The 20,113-nt window shown below is 43.4% G+C and overlaps 1 protein-coding gene across 2 annotated transcripts in view; it reads right to left on the bottom strand.

Annotated features, from left to right (window-relative positions):
- GABRA5 (gamma-aminobutyric acid type A receptor subunit alpha5) overlaps window positions 1-17,242 on the bottom strand; it is a 92,703-nt gene extending 75,461 nt beyond the window's left edge. For both annotated transcript variants that reach the window (XM_045005088.1, XM_045005097.1), the window contains exons 1-5: window positions 17,167-17,242; window positions 14,034-14,188; window positions 3,384-3,505; window positions 703-770; window positions 373-593 (exon numbers count right to left, since the gene is read on the bottom strand). In XM_045005088.1, coding sequence (XP_044861023.1) covers window positions 373-593; window positions 703-770; window positions 3,384-3,505; window positions 14,034-14,119 — 497 coding nt within the window. In that variant the 5' untranslated portion in view covers window positions 14,120-14,188; window positions 17,167-17,242. The remainder of the gene's footprint in view (window positions 1-372; window positions 594-702; window positions 771-3,383; window positions 3,506-14,033; window positions 14,189-17,166) is intronic.
- Window positions 17,243-20,113: the final 2,871 nt, after the last annotated feature.

A 20,113-nucleotide genomic window follows, 5' to 3' on the forward strand; every position in this document is an offset into this window, starting at 1 on the left:
TACCAGAGACAGATTTATCTTTCTGGTCTTAAAGACAGCTCTCTCACGTCACATCAGCAGAGCAGTTAAAATAAAAAATAATAGGAGAGTACAGACTTACATAAAACAGTAGGACTGAATCATCTACTCCACAGAGAATATGCATTCCATTTCACCAAAGAAAATATTTCAGCATTAGCATTGTTCAGAGGCTGCAAATTAATTAGTAGTTGTAGGCAGTGATTATGCTTTCCATTTTCTCTTGATATTCTCATAAAAATGTGCAAAAAGTCTACTTTATTTATTCTATTGTGAGAAAAATCTGACATGCCAAACAAGTAATTGTAAAGCTACTAGGGAGTCAGAATAAAAAGAAATCAGAGAAGTCTTTACCTCATGGTATAGAGTAGGGTGCCATCATCTTCAAGGCGTAGAAGTTTGTTCGGTGTTGTCATGTTGTGAGCTATAGATTTTTTACCATTATGGAAGAAAGTGTCTGGGGTCCAGATCTTGCTGGCAAGCAGATTGTTAAGAGGGAGGCGTTGCATCGGTCCTTTGAATCGAAGTCTTTCATCTTTCCAGCTTTGTCGGAAAAAAACATCAATCGTGTATTCCTGACAAAGAACCAGTCATTAATAATGTGTCTCGAAATAAATAATCATTTTTACAGTTATTTTAACAACAGAAATAATACTGATTTAGGATTCATATGCTATAACCTACCATTTCTGTGTCTGACACTGGACCAAAACTGGTAACGTAGATGTCTGTTTTCACCTGAGTTATTCTCTCTGTAACAAAGAGACACAGACCCTGAATCAGTAATTGCTATAACAAACAAATATACACTCTGGATGTTTTTCTTTTTCTAGTAATAACCACATTTGCTATCTTAAGCCAGGATTTTCTAAGAAACCAAAAAATTGAAATTCAGTGGGATTTGGGTGTCTAACTCTTTGGCCCCTTTGACAATCCCAGCCTTAATGGTTTTTTAAGCATGGGATTTTCAGAAGATTTTAACTGAGTTAGGAGCTCAAGTCCGATTTTTTTTCATTGGTGTCATAGTGGTGACAGTAGACTTAGAAAGTCTTCTAAAATACAAAATACATGAACATTAATAAATATTAATTGACTGTAACTCTGCCCTACAGACATGTATGAAAGGCCCGATTCCTGAAAGGCATTGCTATACCCCTTTGGAAGTCAATTACACCAATGCAAAATCAGAATGGTAGCACTGTACATACAACATCATACTTACATCACACTGATGTAACTGACTAAACCAGAAACAGAGCAATAGTGAATCAGGCCCTAAATGCTTATCCTAAAGAGTATAAAATCTACATAGACAACTCACTGAACAAACAAGGGAAGAGACAGTTGAAACATTAAGCAGCGTGTAAGAATGGTGAAATACACGATGCGGTGTGTTAGTTCCATGAGTTTCATTTGGATTTATCTTTTTAAACTTGTTTTGTGGTTATGACGTTCAGCCATGGGATTATTAATACTTCTCTGCAGAGAGGATTATGGTTCAAAGACATTTTGGAAGTATTGCTTTTTAAGAAGGGACTTGGACAGATGGTGGGCCAAGTCCAGGAAAGGGGGTTCCAGGAATAGGAGCTGTGTGGGTGAATGTCTGAGAGAGCAAGAGAAAAGCAGCTAGTAGAACACCTTGATCAGAGTGAGGGGGAGCAAAAGGATAGAAGAGCAGAGAAGTGAGTGGAAGCCAGGCTGTAAAAGGTCTTGGAAAGTAGAACAGGGAGATTAAACCTGTGCAGAAGGTGAGGAGAAGCCAGAGAAGAAATGTATAGAGGGCCTGGACAAAGTCAGAGTAGCAGGGATGATGGATGTAATTTTAAATACTCACATTTTAAAATAGCAGCTATAGGTGCTACAAAGCAGGTATACAAATACAGTTTCATCACATCTAGCTGGTCATAGAAAAGGGTATTTTTTTATTTTTACCTTTTCTACAGATTTTTGTCACTCACACTATAAAATATGTTTGATTTATTCTGCACGACTTGTACATATTATTTCCCAATTGTGGAACTTAAAATATTTGGAAAGGTGAAGTCGGGCATCACACTGCAAGGAAGTATTATCAAAAGGAAAAAACAAAAACCTATTCAACTATAGAAACCCTTAACGGTGATTAGAAGAATATCTGTCATGGACCAGCCTGATCCAAACCCGATTTGAATCCAATGAGACTGACTGGAAAGACTTCAATGGGCTTTAGAGAGGGCCCTCTGTTCAGGGAAACTGGATTGTCTTAGGCTGCACACAGCTAATTAAATACATTTTTTTTAAGGGCATCAGATAAGATCCACAGTGTTACTGGTGCAGGGGCTTTCACATTTTACTAGAAGTAATGTGATGGTCTCACAGTGGAGCTGCCCATGCAGCCCAAGTAAGACTCTCATTGATTTGAAAGAGAGAGTTGCCTGAGTGAGGATCAGGCTCATTATGTCAGGATTGGGCCCCAACTGAAGATTTCTAAATACCGATACACTCTGCAATGAAGTGCCTTATTGCTGCAAAATATAATTCTTTCAACGGGGTTATTTTAAATTAGTATTAAAAATAATCTATTGTGTAAGGAGACTGCTGTTTGACAGATATAATTTTGTACAGTACACATAGTATATATTCACTTGACATATTTTTTCAGTGAGGTCTACCAGAGACAAATAACCATTTTACCACACTGGAAATGTTATCAGTGTGGCAGACCACTCCAAGCAGCAGAGGATTCTGCTCATCTATATTAAGGTGAAACACCTCTGCGGTTTGCTTTATTGTAACGTATAACAATACATGTAAAGTATACCATACCGCTTTAAGAGCCAAATGCAAATAACTGAGTAAGGCTGCCCTCACTCAAAGCACAGTTTAAAGCACAGTCTTTGTGGCTTGCTTCAGCTAAAGCCAACGCAAAGGTATGAAGTCCCAATAGCTCATTGCAGCCATGTTCCACAGGAAAAGGACCCCCCATTTCTCCTCCCAAATACAGCCTTCTAGAAATTCACTGACCCATCCATCTTCAGCTGACAGTACATTCCTCTTATATAGTCTGTTAAGTGGGGATTTATTAATTGCCCACAGTTGGCTCAGTCTGCGATGCTATGAATCCCCACAGTCAAGGCAAGCAGCAGGGGTCCTTCTAGCAAGAAGGAGAGTCCTCTCACCAACTTCTGGATGGTATCTTATTCCCCCTCACAATCAGCCATTTGTTTACAAAGGCTTTGTTCTATTTCCATTTGGTTAGGTAGACAGAGCATGTACATGTAACAGGTTTGTTACACTGACATATATTCATTTTACGTAGGCTTCACTGTAGTAATTACACAAGAGTGTCACTAACTGATGCAATAGCAACAGAAATTCTACTGTACCTCCCAGTCCTGGGCGCAATCTATTATCATAGCCATCCAGTAGACCATCCAAAATCCTGGTGAATATGGTAATATTATCATTGGTGTCATCTTTCCCTGAAGCTGTTGGCATTAGTGAGAAGCTGTTTTAAATAAATAAACAAACAAACAAAGGGAACAGATTAAAAGCTGTGCCAGTCTCAGAGGGATCCATGGGAATTGGAGACCAAATCCCTCTTCCCTCTGATTTTCCACCCTCTCCTGTAGTCTGAAGTATTCAGATGAAATGTTAACTGTGTGGTTTTCTTCTATTCCTCCTGCCCCTCCTCTGCTTCTGGCAGTGACATATCTTTCGCTATGAGAAATCTCAGAACATCAAGGATGAACAAGTGGCTGCTATTAAGTCATAGAATCATAGGGTTGGAAGGGACCTCAAGAGGTCATCTAGTCCAACCTGCTGCTTAAAGGAGGACCAATCCCCAGACAGATTTTTACCCCAATTCCCTAAATGGCCCCCTCATGGATTGAGCTCATAACCCTGGATTTAGCAGGCCAATGCTCAAACCTCTGAGCTATCTGCCCCCCTTGATGGCAAAAACTCCCATTTACTTCAGTGGAGCCAGAATTTCACCCCAAATCTCCTTGGTTTCTCAAAAGCACAGCACAGAATAAACAATTCTTCTACTCTCCTCCTTGTTTTCATCAGTTGGTCTTCCCTTGCATTGAGCAAACAACAGTTATACATTGTGGACCTGATTCCACAGCCATTAGGTCGAATCATGAATTCCTTGTTCACTATAAACTCTCATAGACTTCAGTAGACATGTCTAAATACTTCAGGCATGGTGGCCCTTTAAACAAGCAAAACCCCTTTCCCCCTTTCTTTAACTATCTGCTCAAGTACTGCGGGATCAGGCCCCGGGTGCTCTATGTCAGTTTACAGACAAAGCAAACCTAACCCTGTGTCCCGGGCATAAAGAAGGAAGCTATGTTAACTTCTTTTCAGGATTTTTAGAATGAAGAATACGTTATTAAAGACAATGAAAATATGGGGTCACAAGGAGAAATGGCTGGAATATTTTCACTGAAACACAAAAAAATATTGTTCACCAAAATGTTTTGCCTAAAAAATCTTCATTTCTGGTCAAATGTTTGCGTTTTTTTAATCAAAAAGTCAGAACTCAAATATTTTTCAGTAAGAATTTTTACCCGAGACTTTTTTTGAAAACTGAAAAGACATTTTCTTTTTGTAGGCCTGAGTTGGGTAAAAAGGGCTATGCCAGAGGATTCCCCAGTTCAGGCAGTTGACGAACCTTCTTGCAAGCCATGAGATAGGGGAGCATTCACAGTGGGAGGGCAGCTGGGAGCCAGAGGGGCAGTTCAGTGTGGGGACCATAGTAGTGCTATGGAGATTCCCAGAAATGCTAGAGCCCACAGGGCAGCCCTGGGAGGCTGCTGTAACTTGGGCCCTGAGGGCTAAGTTACGCTAGAGGTCTCTGCAGCCCCTTGAGCAGCCCAGGATCAGGAGAGTGCAAAGCCTTGAAGTCCCCTTTACACCCTTCCCCCTGGAATCTTAGAGGCACCACCAGGGCCGGCTCCAGGGTTTTTGCCACCCCAAGCAGAAAAAAAAAAAAAGCCGCGATTGCGATCTGCGGCAATTCAGCGGGAGGTCCTTCGCTCCGAGCAGGAGTGAGGGACCCTCTGCCGAATTGCCGCCAAATACTTGAAAGTGCTGCCCCGCTCCGGAGTGGCCGCCCCAAGCACCTGCTTGATAAGCTGGCGCCTGGAGCCGGCCCTGGGCACCACACTGAATCTCATCCCTTGCCCAAGCCACAAGACCATCCAACCACTCTATGCTCTCCAGGTTAATTTAACTCCCAGTTCTGTCTCTTATGACCACATCTGCTCCATTGGCCAGTAACTCCCTGAGGTGGATAGTGCACTGCAAATGATCAACTAAAATAATACGGCAGCTGCACCTTCAGTTTAGTTGAAAAAAACATCCTAGTGAATGGAGGCAGGTAACAGAAGTGACAGAGGTACTAACTATTCAGCTGGCATTGCAGACACAGAAGGAAATTCCCAGAAGCCTGTTTAAAACATTGAATCAGTTTATTTTCCCCAACAGCAGCTGAAGGACATATTAAATTATTTCTCCTGATAGATGGAAAGATGAAATTGCCTTTTTTTTAAAGGAGACCCTAAGACCATTAAGGTTCATTATTGTCCAACTCACTTGGATCCCCAGCCCTTACCCTGGTCTCTGGTGTAGGAATTAAATTACACATTAAACAGTTTCATATATGATCAGAATTGTTAGGTTTTAAAGCTATCTCAAAAAAGGGAAGTCAAGATGCTAGTTCATAAAAGTAAGACTTGTTTTGGTACCCGGCCAACTGAATTTCTCCAGGAGAGTGCCAATAAACGCCCCGCTATTTATTACACAAACTATTAATTTGTCTCTGTGGTCTGGTGTAATTCCAATCCTACTGGAAACCCCATTCTTAAAAAAGAAAGCAAGAAAGAAAAGCAGCTTTGAAATCTAAAATATTTTTCAGTGTCTAATTTACCCTTTCTTGTGAAAGTGCTTGAAAGGATTGTTGTCAAGTAAATACCAGTATATCATCACCTTATCACAAACAATCTGTCAGTGTTAACTGTCAGGCTTTGGACCAAATTGCAACAGAGACAGTGATGCTTAAAACTGTGAATGATTTACCTTTTCAATGTGGAAGACTGAGCATCTTTAGGGAGTTACAAGGTTTTGCATTGCTGGACATTTCTGCTGCTTTTGATGGCCTCAATTATGCTGAACTGATTGCAATATTAAATTGGTTTGACAAGAAGTATACTTGCTTGGTTTTGCTAATATTTATTTGATCTTGAGCAGTTTGTTTCTTTTCTGTTATTGGTAATTATTTTACGGTCTCTTAGGGGTCTTTCCTGGGTCCACTGTTATTCCAAAACCAAAAATCTTTCTTTACCAACAACTAAAGTTGCTCAGTGATAATAACATGCTTAGCTATTACATCATTTATAAAACTCAAGCACTTAAAAGTATGGAAATAAAGGCTGAAGACAGTACTTAAGGACATAGCAGTTTTCACAGTACCCATAAAGAAACACATTCTCACCAAATATAAAGAAATGCATATTTCATTGTAAAATTACAATCTTAACTCTGATCGAAAGTAAATGATTTTTTCATTAGCAATCTCAAAATATAAACTGCATGCCAGACCCTTCTGCAAAATATAAAACTGTTTGCATGTCTATATTTGCAGTGTTGTGGTAGCTGTGTTGGTCCCAGGGTATCACAGAGAAGGGGGAGAGTAATCTTTTATTTCTCTTTCACCAACAGAAGATGGCCCAATAAAAGATATAACCTCACCCACCTTGTCTCTCTACATGTATACGTGGCAGATATTGCAACCCCATATAGTATCTTTGGGGAGCATTGTATTAAATTTAGTAATGGTTTATGTATGAATGTCCTCTACTCTATAGAGATGGGGGTATGGGCCACCACAGCTCCACCAAGAACTAAAAACAGTGGGGTTTGGTTAAGGCAAGTCACTGAGACCCTAAACAGCTCCGGTGAGGTACCACCACTATGGCTTGCATACACTGCTTCCAATTGCGTTTTCCAGAGACCAAGAGCTGAAGAAAGAACTTGGGATATATAAAGGCTGAGTTTAAACAGACTCAGGATCTTCCTTTTGCTTCAGCAAATGGACAGGACCTTTGGTCCTAAGGGGACCTCAGCCCTTGCTGAAGGGGTAGAAGGAATGCTGGCCTATCAGACTCCCCATGCAGAAGATGGGTAGTTTTCTGGTATGTTAGTAAGTATGTGGGAACTTTTTTAGATATTTTCTCTGTGATGTTTTTATCCAAAGAATAAATGTACTTAGCAGAGAAAGAGTTGGGTGGTACCTTGTAACAGCTGACACACACTGGTCATATCCTCATAGAGCAAGCTAAGCACAGGCATTGGCTTGCTGGGGATATCACAGTACAGTATATGCCAGGGGAATGTGTTCCCTCTGGTTAGGAGGGAAAGAAACATGGGTCTCCCCACCAAGGAGAGGTAATGACTGGGAGCAGGGGCAGCTCTAGCAATTTCGCCACCCCAAGCAAGGCAGCACGCGCGGCTCCGGTGGACCTCCTGCAGATGTGCCTGCGGAGGGTCCGCTGGTCCCACGGCTCTGGTGGACCTCCCACAGGCACGCCTTCGGATGCTCCACCGAAGCCGCAGGACCAGTGGACCCGGTAGAACGCCCCGGCAGAACGCCCCCCGCGGCATGCCGCCCCAAGCACGCACTTGGTGTGCTGGGGCCTGGAGCCGCCCTTGACTGGGAGCCTGAAACTTAAATGGGTGCCCTTAAAGGACTACAGAGGAGGACTACAGGTGCAGCTAACTCTGAAACTGTGACAGTATACCTCAGTGACAAATGCTGATCAATATCAAATGCGTATTACCACAGTCTTCCTTTAATTCAGCATTCCATGCCTTCTTTGGATGAAGTGATCCCAAAAACATGGATTAGAATGCTGCTGCACAGAAGCAGCACAGATTTTTAAGAAGATGATTTAAGATTAGTCCCTTTCACCAAAAGATTTTTACCAAGTCCCTAATCCCTATTGCATTCATTCCACAGCTCAACATTTTTACTGGTAGTTCTACAGGTACGCAAGCATTGCATTTTTTTTTTCAGATGGTCTTTCAAGGTAAAGCCCAGGGAGTCCATGGGAGTCTCTTCAATGGGCTTTGGATCAGTCCCTGTGAGAACATGAGGGAGAACTGACAATTGTCTATAAGTGCTAGAAGCATGATGACCCCAGGGAGGAAATTTTGTTTAGAGTTGTAGAGCATAACCAGGAATAATGTGAAGGGGAGGTAAAATGAGACTGAATTTCATGAAAATCAACTGAATGATGAGAGCTACTAGATTGTGGAGTAGTATCTCATGGAGAACAAAGGAAATCCCTTTGATTAAGATATGTAAAAGCAGACTGGACAAAACACCCATATATATTGTAGAGAAAAAATATATATTGTAGAGAAAATATATTGTAGAGAAAAAATCCTTGCTTTGGTAGGGGGCTAGAGTTAGTAGAGCTCATATTTTTCTCACTTACGCTGATTAAAACTGTTAGTTGATGGTTAATAACACCAATTTATTTCCTCTCAGCTGTATTTCAGAAAACCAAAGATATCCCCTTTGCTCAAGTGGAGGGGCATTCTGATTGACTTGAGGCCTTATGTGTGAAGGGCATAATGCAGTGATGAAGTCAGCCTTCTACTACTTGAGAGATTTCCAAATTCTTTCCTTTTCTCTTCTGAGGTAGAGACTGTGCCTTTCTGCCTCTGGGATAAATCATTGTCAAGTTTTAAGGCTGGAGATAGCTGGTGGAGAATTACCCGCTTTGTGTAGGGAAACTCCCTTCACTGGTGGGAAGCTGGCAGCAGCAGCTCTGCTACATCCTCTGCTAATCACCCCCTCCTAATCCCAGCGCAAGGGAAGAGAAGGGGTGTATCAGGAGGAGTGTGATCAGGAGAGGGCATCAGACTATGACTTATCCTCTACTGATACAAGGTTAGAGTAGGCCCCTTGCTGGGTCTAACTTTTACCCTGGCTGAGGATCAGGGAGCTGCAATGCATCCATCTCTCTCCACTGCCTGAATTTATTGGAAAAGCAGGGCCTTAATTACTGGCATTCCAAATTGCTTGATTAATAGTAGAACTGGTTGAAAAATGCAGAAAAAAAAGTTGACTTTTTGATGAAAATGTTTGACCAGCTCCAATTAACAGTTTTCTAAATGCAGAAAGAGTCAACAGCAAGCTGGGCTGATTGCAGTTAGGATCACCTCACTTCTCATCTTGCACCAATAGTACTGGTTCCCAGTCAGATTTCTCATTAGCTAAAAGATATTTTTGGTTACTCATAAAGTGAGCCTTTTCCAAATAACAGCTAAATTAATCTTTTGAGGGCATGATACTGCAAGATGCTCAGCTGCACCCAAGAAGCAACAGATACCTCACAAGATAAGACACTGAATAAGTGACTTCTCCTTCTATGGGATGCCAGCTATGGTCAACTGACACAGTTCATCTTAGGCTTCACTCCTGAAATGTGCTGCTCTGGAGAATCTTTCCGCTGTTCTCAACCCCCCGATGACATCAAACATGCCCACTTTTTGTTTGTTCTGTGACAAACTGATACTGTATTTCCTGCACACTCAAAACACTTATTGAGTTCAGTGGAAGTTTTGGGTGCACAAGGAATGAAAAATCAGACCCTTTGTCTAATCCGTATCTGTTTGCTTTTACTGTAATAGATTTTTTACTATTCATTAACATCATAGTCAGATTAATTTTTAATTTCAGCAAAATTGTAAAGCATCTTAAGATACCTCAGTACAGTAAGGTATTATAAAAACTTATGGTCTAATTTTAGCAAGCTTGAAGTCTGCTTGACTCACATTAGACTATTTATGCAGAACAAGGCTCATAAATCGCTGTTATATGAACAATGTTGGGTTGGGGTTTTTTGTATTCTGGTCTTCTTTGATCTATACCTCTGAATTTTAATTTTGTGACTTTTTTTAATAACACCATGTAACTATGTTTACAGTTCTACACCTCTCTTTTCCCCCATGGCTTAATGTTGTATATAATTCTCAGCAGTCATTCCATATTTATGATAGCCCAGAATTACAGCTGAGATTTTGCTTTTGCTGAGATTTTAAAAACCATCTGGGGGATTTAGATACATAATTCCCATTTATTTCATTGGGTATTATGTGTCTTAGTCTCCTAGGAAGATTTGAAAATCACAGCCTTCATCTACAACTTCTTTTTTGTGTTTTGGTTTTTAATCTTTGTCCATTATACCAAAATGATAGCCACTTTTCCTTAATGTATTACAATTAAACACACTAAAATGTAGCACTGCGTACCAAACCTAAACGACCCTAAATCATTACAGTACAGTCTATTGGCAATAATAAGCGTTAACTGTGGCAACCAAAGGGCTACTGCTGTTTCTATGCCAGCCTAATATTTTATCTGAATATAGTACCTTTTTGTCCTGAAGCATCCCAAAGCACCTAAACTATACACTAACATTGCAGCTGCTTCTAAGGCAGAACCACTTAGATACACTGCTCCACCTTTTGCCCCCACGCTGCTGCATGAGCGGAGTGACAATTTGACCTTATGGCAGCACTTGAATTCTCTAGGGCTAACAGTGGAGTGGATTAGAGCTATTTACCTCTACAGGCCTAGGGTAAATTATTGGATCACAAAAGGAAAAAACGGTATTGTAGAGTCACATTTTGGTACTTAATAGCTATTTGATTAACTCATGGAATCAAATGTCTCAATTTGGCAGAACTGTCTCTCTCTGTTTATATGGTACAGGCCTTAAAACTCAGGTGAGTTGCAGGTCACAATTGAAATGCACTGGCAAAACTTTTTGATGAATCCTGCCTGGGGCTTATTTCTATCCACTATTTTCTTCCTGTTTTTAGCCACTGCACTTAGACCCTGTCTTCAAAGAGCAACAAATCCACACTTCTTAGTTAAAGGGAATAGCATACAGAAGTTAAAAGACTGAATATTATCCAAGAAAACATGGCTAATGCTAAGTTATTGCATGCTTTCTTGCTTACTGTACCACTGAAGTGAAAAGGCTGAGACCTCAAAGTTGCAATCCTAGAATGTTTCTCAAAATGGTAAAATTTTAACAAATTACCATCATGTTTGTAGAGCCAAACTATCACTGTCTAATTCCTTTCCATTTCTATAATAAACTAAGCTACATCTTCACAAAAGAATGTAGGCACCTAACTATCACTTTAGGTACCTAAATCCCACAACCAGGCCCCTCTGAGATTCACAAACACTCTGCTCAGCTACCTCTGAACCCCATAGGTGCCTAGCTCACTCAGTGCCAAAATTTTTGCTGTAAAAGGTCTCTTGGCATCAATGTTTCTGCTGCTGAGCACGTGCACTGTACCCTTATGCTAGATATCCAGACACCTAAGGCTCAGATCAATGCAGAAACAGGGGAAGCTAGGCATTGCTCACTTGCAGGGCCTGATCCAGTTAGCATGCTCAGACCTTGCCTACTGCACAGGGCTGGCTCCAGCTTTTTTGCTGCCCCAAGCGGCGAAGCGGGGAAAAAAAAAAAAAAAAAAGATAAAGCCGCGATCGACGGCAATTCGGCGGCGAGTCCTTCACTCTGAGAGGGACTGATGGACCTGCCACCGAATTGCTGCCAAAGACCCAGATGCGCCGCCCCTTTCCATTGGCTGCCCCAGGCACCCGCTTCCTTCGCTGGTGCCTGGAGCCGGCCCTGTCTACTGGATCAGGCCCTATACAGAAGCTTACACAGAATGCTGTGGATAAAGAAGTTTACACAACCTCCCCAGGGGGAACCTCCCTCCTAACTTTTAGCTCAGTGGGTAGGAGAGTCACTTGGAATATGGGTGACCCACAGTTCTCTCCCCTCTGCCTGAGGGGGAGCAGGGATTTGAACAGGGATTCTGTCATTTCTTACGTGAGTGCTCTCACCCCTGAGTTATGGTACATTCTGCTGTGAAGTTCCCTCCGTTGGAGCAGGGCGTGTGGATCTTGGGTTTCCCACCTCTCAGCCAAGGGCTCTAAGCATCAGGCTCTCTCTCATACTCTGGCCTCATACTCTGTTCCCCTGTGGATTACTTAATGAACAAATCATTGGGCCAAAGAGACTACAAGCATGAGGATGACTCTGTAAGCTGGTAGTTAGAGCACTCACTTGAGAGTGGGAGACTCCTGTTCAGATCTCTTCTCCCTATCAACTTGAGGCGGGACTTGAATTGGGGTCTCCCCCACATCCTATGTGAGTGCCATAACCATTGAACTAAAAGCTATGAGAGAGGTTGTCCTTGTCCTCCTTCCCACCTTTGGTAAAATGCAAGGTAGTCATTCTCCTCCTGCCTAACACCAGGAGAGGGTTATCAGTTGAGAATCCCAAGTAGAGGTAGGTGCCCCTGGCAGTCTGCATTTAGGTGTCTATCTCTGAGAGATGGGCAGTGGTTAGGACACACCTATCAATGTGGCATCTCCTACTGGCTAGCTTAGACGAGGAGCAACCTAGGATGCTGGGTTTTTTGCTCAATCTAAGGCACCTTTCTCTCCCCATTCATTGCACAGAGAGTCCACACACCAAACTCAGGCCTAAGAGTTAGGCATGGTGGCTTGAGCATCACTACACCTAGGTATTTTTGTGAACCTAGACCTAAGAGCTTGATTCTACTCCCAGTAAGGTCCAATGGATGTTTTGACATAGGCTGCATGATAGCAGGAGCAGGTGTACCATAGATTAGTATTTTAATTTTTCAGCTGCTTGGCTTCCTTGTAGTATGCATTGTAGAACTGCCTGCGTTTTCTCAACTGACTGGTAACAGAGTTCTGAGTGTCTTACTAGGCTTATATTGGAGATGGGTCTGAGCCATCAAGTTCAGATCCAAAGTCTGGGGGAGTTCACATCCAAGGTGTTAGTTTTGTGCGTTGTAAAGAGTCACCAGTCACAAAGTTTGGCTCCTGTGCTAGTTCCAAACTCTTCAAAAATGTAATCTTGTTGAGATGGGGAGTTTATTTGAATCTATTATGTATTTTTCCAAAGTGGGCAGCTGTTAATATATGTCCCAGGATGGGATTCAATTAGGAAAATTTATTTTTCAACAAAATCGTATACATATCTTTCCCCAAAATATAGTCACTTTACATTTCTATAAACTTTGCTAAATGCTTTGTTTAAAATCACTTTCATAGACTGTTTCTGGTACATTAGTGAAAACAGCTAAGTTTGGGGGTTTTTGAGAGGTGAAATACAGCAGTGATATTTGCTATATTTAACATTCAGAAAACAATGATTCAGGTAGGCACTTTAAAAGGTTAATTAAATAGAATTGTTTGTAACAAGTTCTGTAGAAATATTTTTTCAACTTTCAAACCTTTATTTTCATTTTGAGTAGGATCAAGCTCACTTTTAAATAATTGATTTTAATAACTGGGAGCTCATGCTTAATTCTCTCTGTCCTAATACAACCTGCAATGACTTGCTTCACCAACTATACCCTGTGTACAATGACCCAGAAGAAGAAGAAAAGTGTCAGCAATTCTTGTTTCAGAACTCACTAGGGGTCTAATCCCTGCAATGTGTTGAGCACTCTGGCCCTGTTCAAGAAAAGCACTAAAGCATGTGCTTAAAGTTAAGCACTTTTTCCCACTGAGGTCATGTGACCTTCATCTACTTCAAGTTTAATATGTAATTCAGTGCTTTGCTAGAGGGGTCAGCACATTCAGCACCTGGTAGGCTTGACCTCTAGGGTTGTAATCCTGAATTTCTTGTACCTACAAAACTCCCTTTGACTTCAGTATCCACCACAGTCAGCAGCAGTGCAAGGGATATAGGACTGGTCCATAAACTGGTGAGGAACACAACATTTCATTGGGAAAAAATAATTGCTCCCTTTCCCTCTGACATTAGTAGTGGATCAAAAGCAAGTCTATTTTTCTTCCTGCTGCACACTGGGAGGAAACAGAACTTTAGATGTTCTTAAAGTCATATCTGTGAAAATACTGTCTTCAGTTAAAAAAAGTCAAATATGTGACAACTTACCCAAAGTGACTGGCTAAATTTATGGAAATGCAGAGAAGGAAGAAGTTTTTGATCATGATAAAAGTAGGGAACATTCCATTGTCCATTCCAAATGAGTTTAATAATATAAGCAGTTGATTTGGGAAAGGTATTCCTTTCCCTCCTTTGTTCTTAAGCTGTAAGAGACAAAAATAAATATATAAATAAAAAACCAGATACAGAGGTGACAGGATAACAGCATTCAGATAACAAAGAAGTGTCTGTTTTAACTATTTACCTATATTTTCCTATAAGCATCTCATATTGTACATTATACAAATGCATTTATTCAAGGCCCTCTGTATCTTGTACTAGTAGTAAATTACAAAACAAAAATTTATTTTTGTTGATTTGCTCATTAAGCAAATAACGTAGAATTATAGAGATGTTTACTAGTTTCCAAATACTGATTTTAACCCTTACCTACTTTAAATAACAGCTATATGCTGAATAATTAAGTGCTGTTTCTGTGTGCTTTTCTTAGTTATATTCTTTTCTTATTCCCAATTCAATTACAAATTTGCCTTTCCCAAATCTCCTGTTAGAAACCCTCTACTACTTGGAATTCAGATGCTGATACATTGTGCATTAAAAGAAGATAAAAACATGATCTTTATTTTAAATGCACATAAACCTCATGCTAGCAAAATGATTTACAATAATATAATACCTGCCTGTGGGATTGATTGTCACTTTTTGGATGCCTGCCTCAATGATTAAGTAACCTAATAATTACAGTATTTGGGAGAGCTGTCTCTCACTGCTTAACGCTGCATCCTAATTAAAGTGTTTTACACACACACACACACACACACACACCAGCCCTTCTCACTCTTTCTTGATTTTGGATCTGCTCAGGCAAATGAACAGAGCCTACTCACTTTCTCTTTCACAGTCCAAAAAACCCAAAATGGTTTACTCTGTTACAATCTACGACCCCACCTCCCAATTCCTAGAAATATTCAATTGACAATACTAGGCACCATTCAGTGAGGCTAGGGAGCTCTCCTTTGAACAGTGGGTTAAACTTGTCTATGAAGAGCCAGGGAGCCATTTCTCCTGGGATCTTACCGACAGGCAATAACTTCCCTCAAGCCTTCCCCAGTGGCCCAGCCCTTGGCTGGAACAGGAATCGGTCGGTGGGTTGGTTCCTTCTCTTTCTCTCCCCTTGCAGCCAGGGCATCGCAGAGACCCACAAAGCCATCATCCCCTCCAATCCACTGCCTTGCACACGCAACCTCAGCCCTGTCATCGACCCTGCAGTCACTGTAGCCTCTCCCTCATTTACTTGCTCACCCATCTCTTGATGCTCCATGCAGCCTCCCCAGAGGCACAGTACCAGCCCACAGTGGAACACAGTCCCAGAGCCTCTGACTCTGCCCACTAATGCCCCCGGTGCTCTCTGGGGCGCTGTGCCCAGCTGCCTCTGAGCTGCCCAACTCTGCCAACTTCTCAGGAAAGGCCAAAAGCCTCCAAGTGAACCCCATGACACTACCATGGGCAGCAAGACCACAGTGTGCATGGTCAGTCCCAGTCCCACCACAAGCACCCACCATGCCAGGCAAAGTTTGCACGAGCACATATAGGGCACTGCAGGGCCCAGTCGCTCACAGAACATCAGGTGCACTGGCTGCAAAGGTGCCCCATGGGGACCCTCACCTTCCCACAGCTCCTGTGGGACTCCAGCCCCCTACCCCCAGGATTCAGGTATCCGTCATTGCTTTGCAAGGCAGGAATAATCCCTCTTCCTACTCCCCCCAACACCCCTTACCAGCTGCCCTGGATCAGGAAGGGGCTGCTCGGGGCATCCTTCCTCTTGGGGCTGCTGCAGCCCAAGGCCAGGTGATGAACTCTGGATGCTGAAAGTTTCCCAAGGCGCCCAGGGACGGTGCTGGGGCTGGGCAAGAGACCCAGGCAGCTCCCTCCTGACGGGCTGTGCTTGCTCTCCTTGCCTGCAGAACTCTGTTTCCTGCTTTCTCACCTGCCTCGTGAGGATTGCCAGATTTCTACTGTATTAATAACCCAAAGTCACTTAAAAACTAGCCCCAAACTAAGTAGCCCAATCTATTTATTGAAAGCAAGTTTTTTTTTAATTAACACATTAGTCTATACATAAATAACATATGAAATATTTTCGTAGCTACCTAGTACAGATTTGATTAAATAAATAAATAAATTTTAAAAAGCTACAAGTCCCAGCAGGAGTTCTCCACATTAGCAACAAATCTATGAGATGACAATCAAATTCAAAATCCAAACCCCAAGGGGAATTTTGACAGGAAGGTCACTCCACTAACCGCCCCCTACCTCAACCATATTAAAGTCACCTTTACAGACAGACATCCACACACCCAGCCCAGATGAGACACCCTAAAAAAAAACTCTGACAGCCAATGACCCCCCCACTAAAAATCCTTCCTCCCAGAGTCCCCTACACCCTAGAAAAACCCAGAGTACCAATATAAGCTGTCACCCAGACTTCCCCTCTCTCTCCCCTCAAATAAACATCCTGCAACCCAGAGCCCCCTGGCCTCTCTGTCACCTCAATAAACACCCTTCCATCCAGAGCCCACTGCCCCCCAGTAATGAACCTGTCACCCCAATATACATCCTGCCATCCAGAACCCCCTGCCCTTCGTTAATCACCCTGTAACCCAAATAAAAACCCTGCAATCCAGAGCCCCCTGTAATCACCCTGTCAGTTACCCCAACAAACACCCTGCCATCCAGAGCCCCCTGCCCCCAGTAATCACCCTGTCAGTCACCCCAACAAACACCCTGCAGTTCAGAACACCCCCCGCGGCGCCCTTCCATGTGCAGCCCCAGAGGGGCAGCTGCGGATCCTCCCCCGCCCACTGCCTTAGGTCCAGCCTGGCTGCTGCTACCTCCCAGGCCGGAGGTCTCCTCCTCGCCCAGCCCCAGAGCCCGCAGGAGGCTGCCAGGCTTCAGCCCGGGCTCTGCAGCAGGCGCTCCCGCCGGACAGGCTGCCGCCGCGTGAGCCGGGAGGCGGGCAGTGTGGGAGGCTGCGGTCGGAGGCAGAGCCTAGCCCGGGTCGGGTCGGGGGCCAGGCGGGGCGGGGCGGGGCGGGGGGGGGGGGGCAGCCCTGCCCGCTTACCTTAGCTGCGGCTCGTGGCAGGCACGGCACTGCTCGGGGTGGGGGCGGCTCCAGCGTCCCGGCTCCTCGCTGGAGCCACGAGCGGGGTGGGGCAGCATCTTCCTCGTGCTGCAAAGTGCACCGGGGGGAAGTACCCGGGAGAGCAGCCCCCGCCCCCGCAGCCCGGGAGCCTTGTTCCGATCCCGACCTGCTCAGCGGGGCCGCCGGGCACACGGTGGGCTGGGGGGAGGGGGGCACCCCGACATCAGCCCTCGCCCGGCTCTGTCCCGGGCCGGGCTCTCACCTGCGCAGCAGAGCAGGAGGTTCCCGAGCAGCGCGGCCGGGGGACGCTCCATGGCGCAGGGGCAGCGGAGCAAGGGTAGCGCAGGTGTATGGCTTGTGGCGCCTGACACTTCCAGCTGGCCACAGCCTCCCACCCCCAGGGACACACACAGCACAGGCACTGCCCTCCTCCCCTTCCTCTCCCCCCCCCCCCAGACACCCACCTACCCACCACAAGTGCTGTCCCCTCCTCTCCCCCCGGGACACACACCACAGGCACTGCCCCCTCCTCTTCCCCCTGGACACACAGTGCAGGCACTGCCACCCCCCCCCCCAAACAGACACACAGCGTAGGCACTGCCCTCCTCCCCCTGCCCCGACACACAGCACTAGCACTACTGTCCCCTCCTTGAGTCCCTTCCCCCCTCCCCCGCAGGATACAGGTGCTGCCCTCTCCCTCAGGGACACACACAGCACACCCTCCTCCCTTTTGCCCCCCCCCCAGCCCAAAATGTAGCGGACTATCAGCAAAGTAGCCCAAAATAGCGCAACCCAGGACTCCTCATAAAAACCTAAACAAACAAACAAAAAAACCCTTGCAACTGGCATTTTAAAATTGCCTAGTTCCACAGGAAAATGGCAAACTTGGCAACACAGCCACATGTCCTCCAAGCAAAAAGACAGGCAGCCGGGCACCAACAGAGACTGCCACACACATGGCAGAAATAGGCAGGCAGGCCAGTAGTCACAACTATGTCCCTTCCTGAGGCAATCAGCAGGATGGGACTGGGATGTGAGTGTCTTGGGAGTGTGAGCCTGGGCACAGGGAGGCTGCAGAAGAATTTGCACTGGGCAGCGGATTTGCTTGCTGTTTGAAATGTTTGAGCCCTTCCAAAGTTTGGGGCTTGCATGCTATGCTCAAGAACAATTTTAATGCCCAAGACAGGGTCGATACTTGGATGGTTTAGATATAACAAATCCTGCATCATGGCAGGAGGTTAGACTAGATGAGCCTTGTTGTCCCTTCCAACCTCATAGTTCTATGATTCTATGAAAAGGAGAAGCCATGTATTGCTATGTACGCCTTATCACCCACACCACTACAACTATACTGCATACATTTCCCTATTATGGTTTATTGTTTGCTGAGTATTGACAGTAGGCTTGAAACTTTATAAAGCACTTAATAAAATATATACGGCTGCTCCTGCAAGTCCTTCCTGCACCAAACACTAGTATATTTTTAATGACAGGTATTCATTTAGTATTTAATAGGTATGTGGTGTAACTAGAGACTTCACAGTAAGCTGAAATAAAGAAGGAAGGCATCTTTTTCCATCTCCCCTCAAACACACACACACACACGCTGCTGCCACCTCTCCATAATGATGTCCCCTAAGACAGCAAAACATAAAAAGGTCAGTCCTGCATGAAACAAGCTCCCCATTCTCTCCAAGGGCAACTGACTGATGATGAACATACCTCCTGTGCTAACTGCAGGATGCAGGTCAAACAAATCACTTCACTGTGAGTACTTGGGCTTTATTTTTTGGCCTACATTCCTTACAGATATTTAATTCAGTTGCCATTTTTCCTTGTTCAGAAATGTAAAGATAAAGTTTGTGCTGATGTAATTGTACTATGTAGCATAACTGTATTTAAAGGCCTGTTAAGGTTTTTGTTATAGACACTCCTCTTTAAAATGAAATTTGTAGGTGATTGATCCATGGTCTGTACTGCTGTAAACTTTTAAATATTTAAGTGGCAGTTTGTACAGTTAATATAGTTGTATAGTTAATAGTTGTAATAAGGGTCCTTGGTAATACATTACTTGTATTACACATTTCAGAAGACACTGTGATAACTTCAATATTTTATTGTGAATGCATACTAAAGATAACATTCAACAGTGAATAAACCTCTGTCAGGCAGAATATTTGGTGTACTTTTTTCACTATGCGTTGAAACCATACAATAAATCTCTAAGAGTTCAAAAGAATTGTGATATAATAGTGCGAGTGAACCTTACAAAAAGTACACCAAGACTCTAATAGCACATCATTATAGTTCTAGTGATAAGATGTGTGGCCTTCAGACACCATAATGGAGCAATAGAACTTTTTTTTTTAGATATCCATAAAGATCAAGGAAATTAAATACGGAAGATATAGGATTTATCCTGCCTCCATTGGAGTCAATGGCAAAAATCTCATTGGTTTTGTAGCTCAAGATCATGCTGGTGCATATATGAATATAGCTAGTGTCTGACTGAAAACCCCAAAAGCAAGCAAATTTAAAGTTCACTGCCAAATCCTGTAGCCTCACTTAAGCAAAACTCATGTTGAAGATTGGGCTTTAACTTTATTTTTTACTCATCTGTGGTGCTTATGCATTTTCCAGATTGTTAAACATTGCACCCATAGGGATCTTAAATGCAGAGCTAATGCCTTATATTTTCCTTGTTGTACATTAATAACTTAAACTGGCATGAAGTTATGAATGAATATTAACAACAGATTATTCTTCTATGTGTTCTAAAATACCTATGCAGAATAAGAATAGAATCTTTAATGACAAAAGCAGCAAAGAATCCTGTGGCACCTTATAGACTAACAGACATTTTGCAGCATGAGCTTTCATGGGTGAATACCCACTTCTTCGGATGCAAGACACCGAAAGCTCATGC

This window comes from Mauremys mutica, chromosome 1 (genome assembly GCF_020497125.1).
Source record: "Mauremys mutica isolate MM-2020 ecotype Southern chromosome 1, ASM2049712v1, whole genome shotgun sequence".
NCBI lineage: Eukaryota > Metazoa > Chordata > Testudines > Geoemydidae > Mauremys > Mauremys mutica.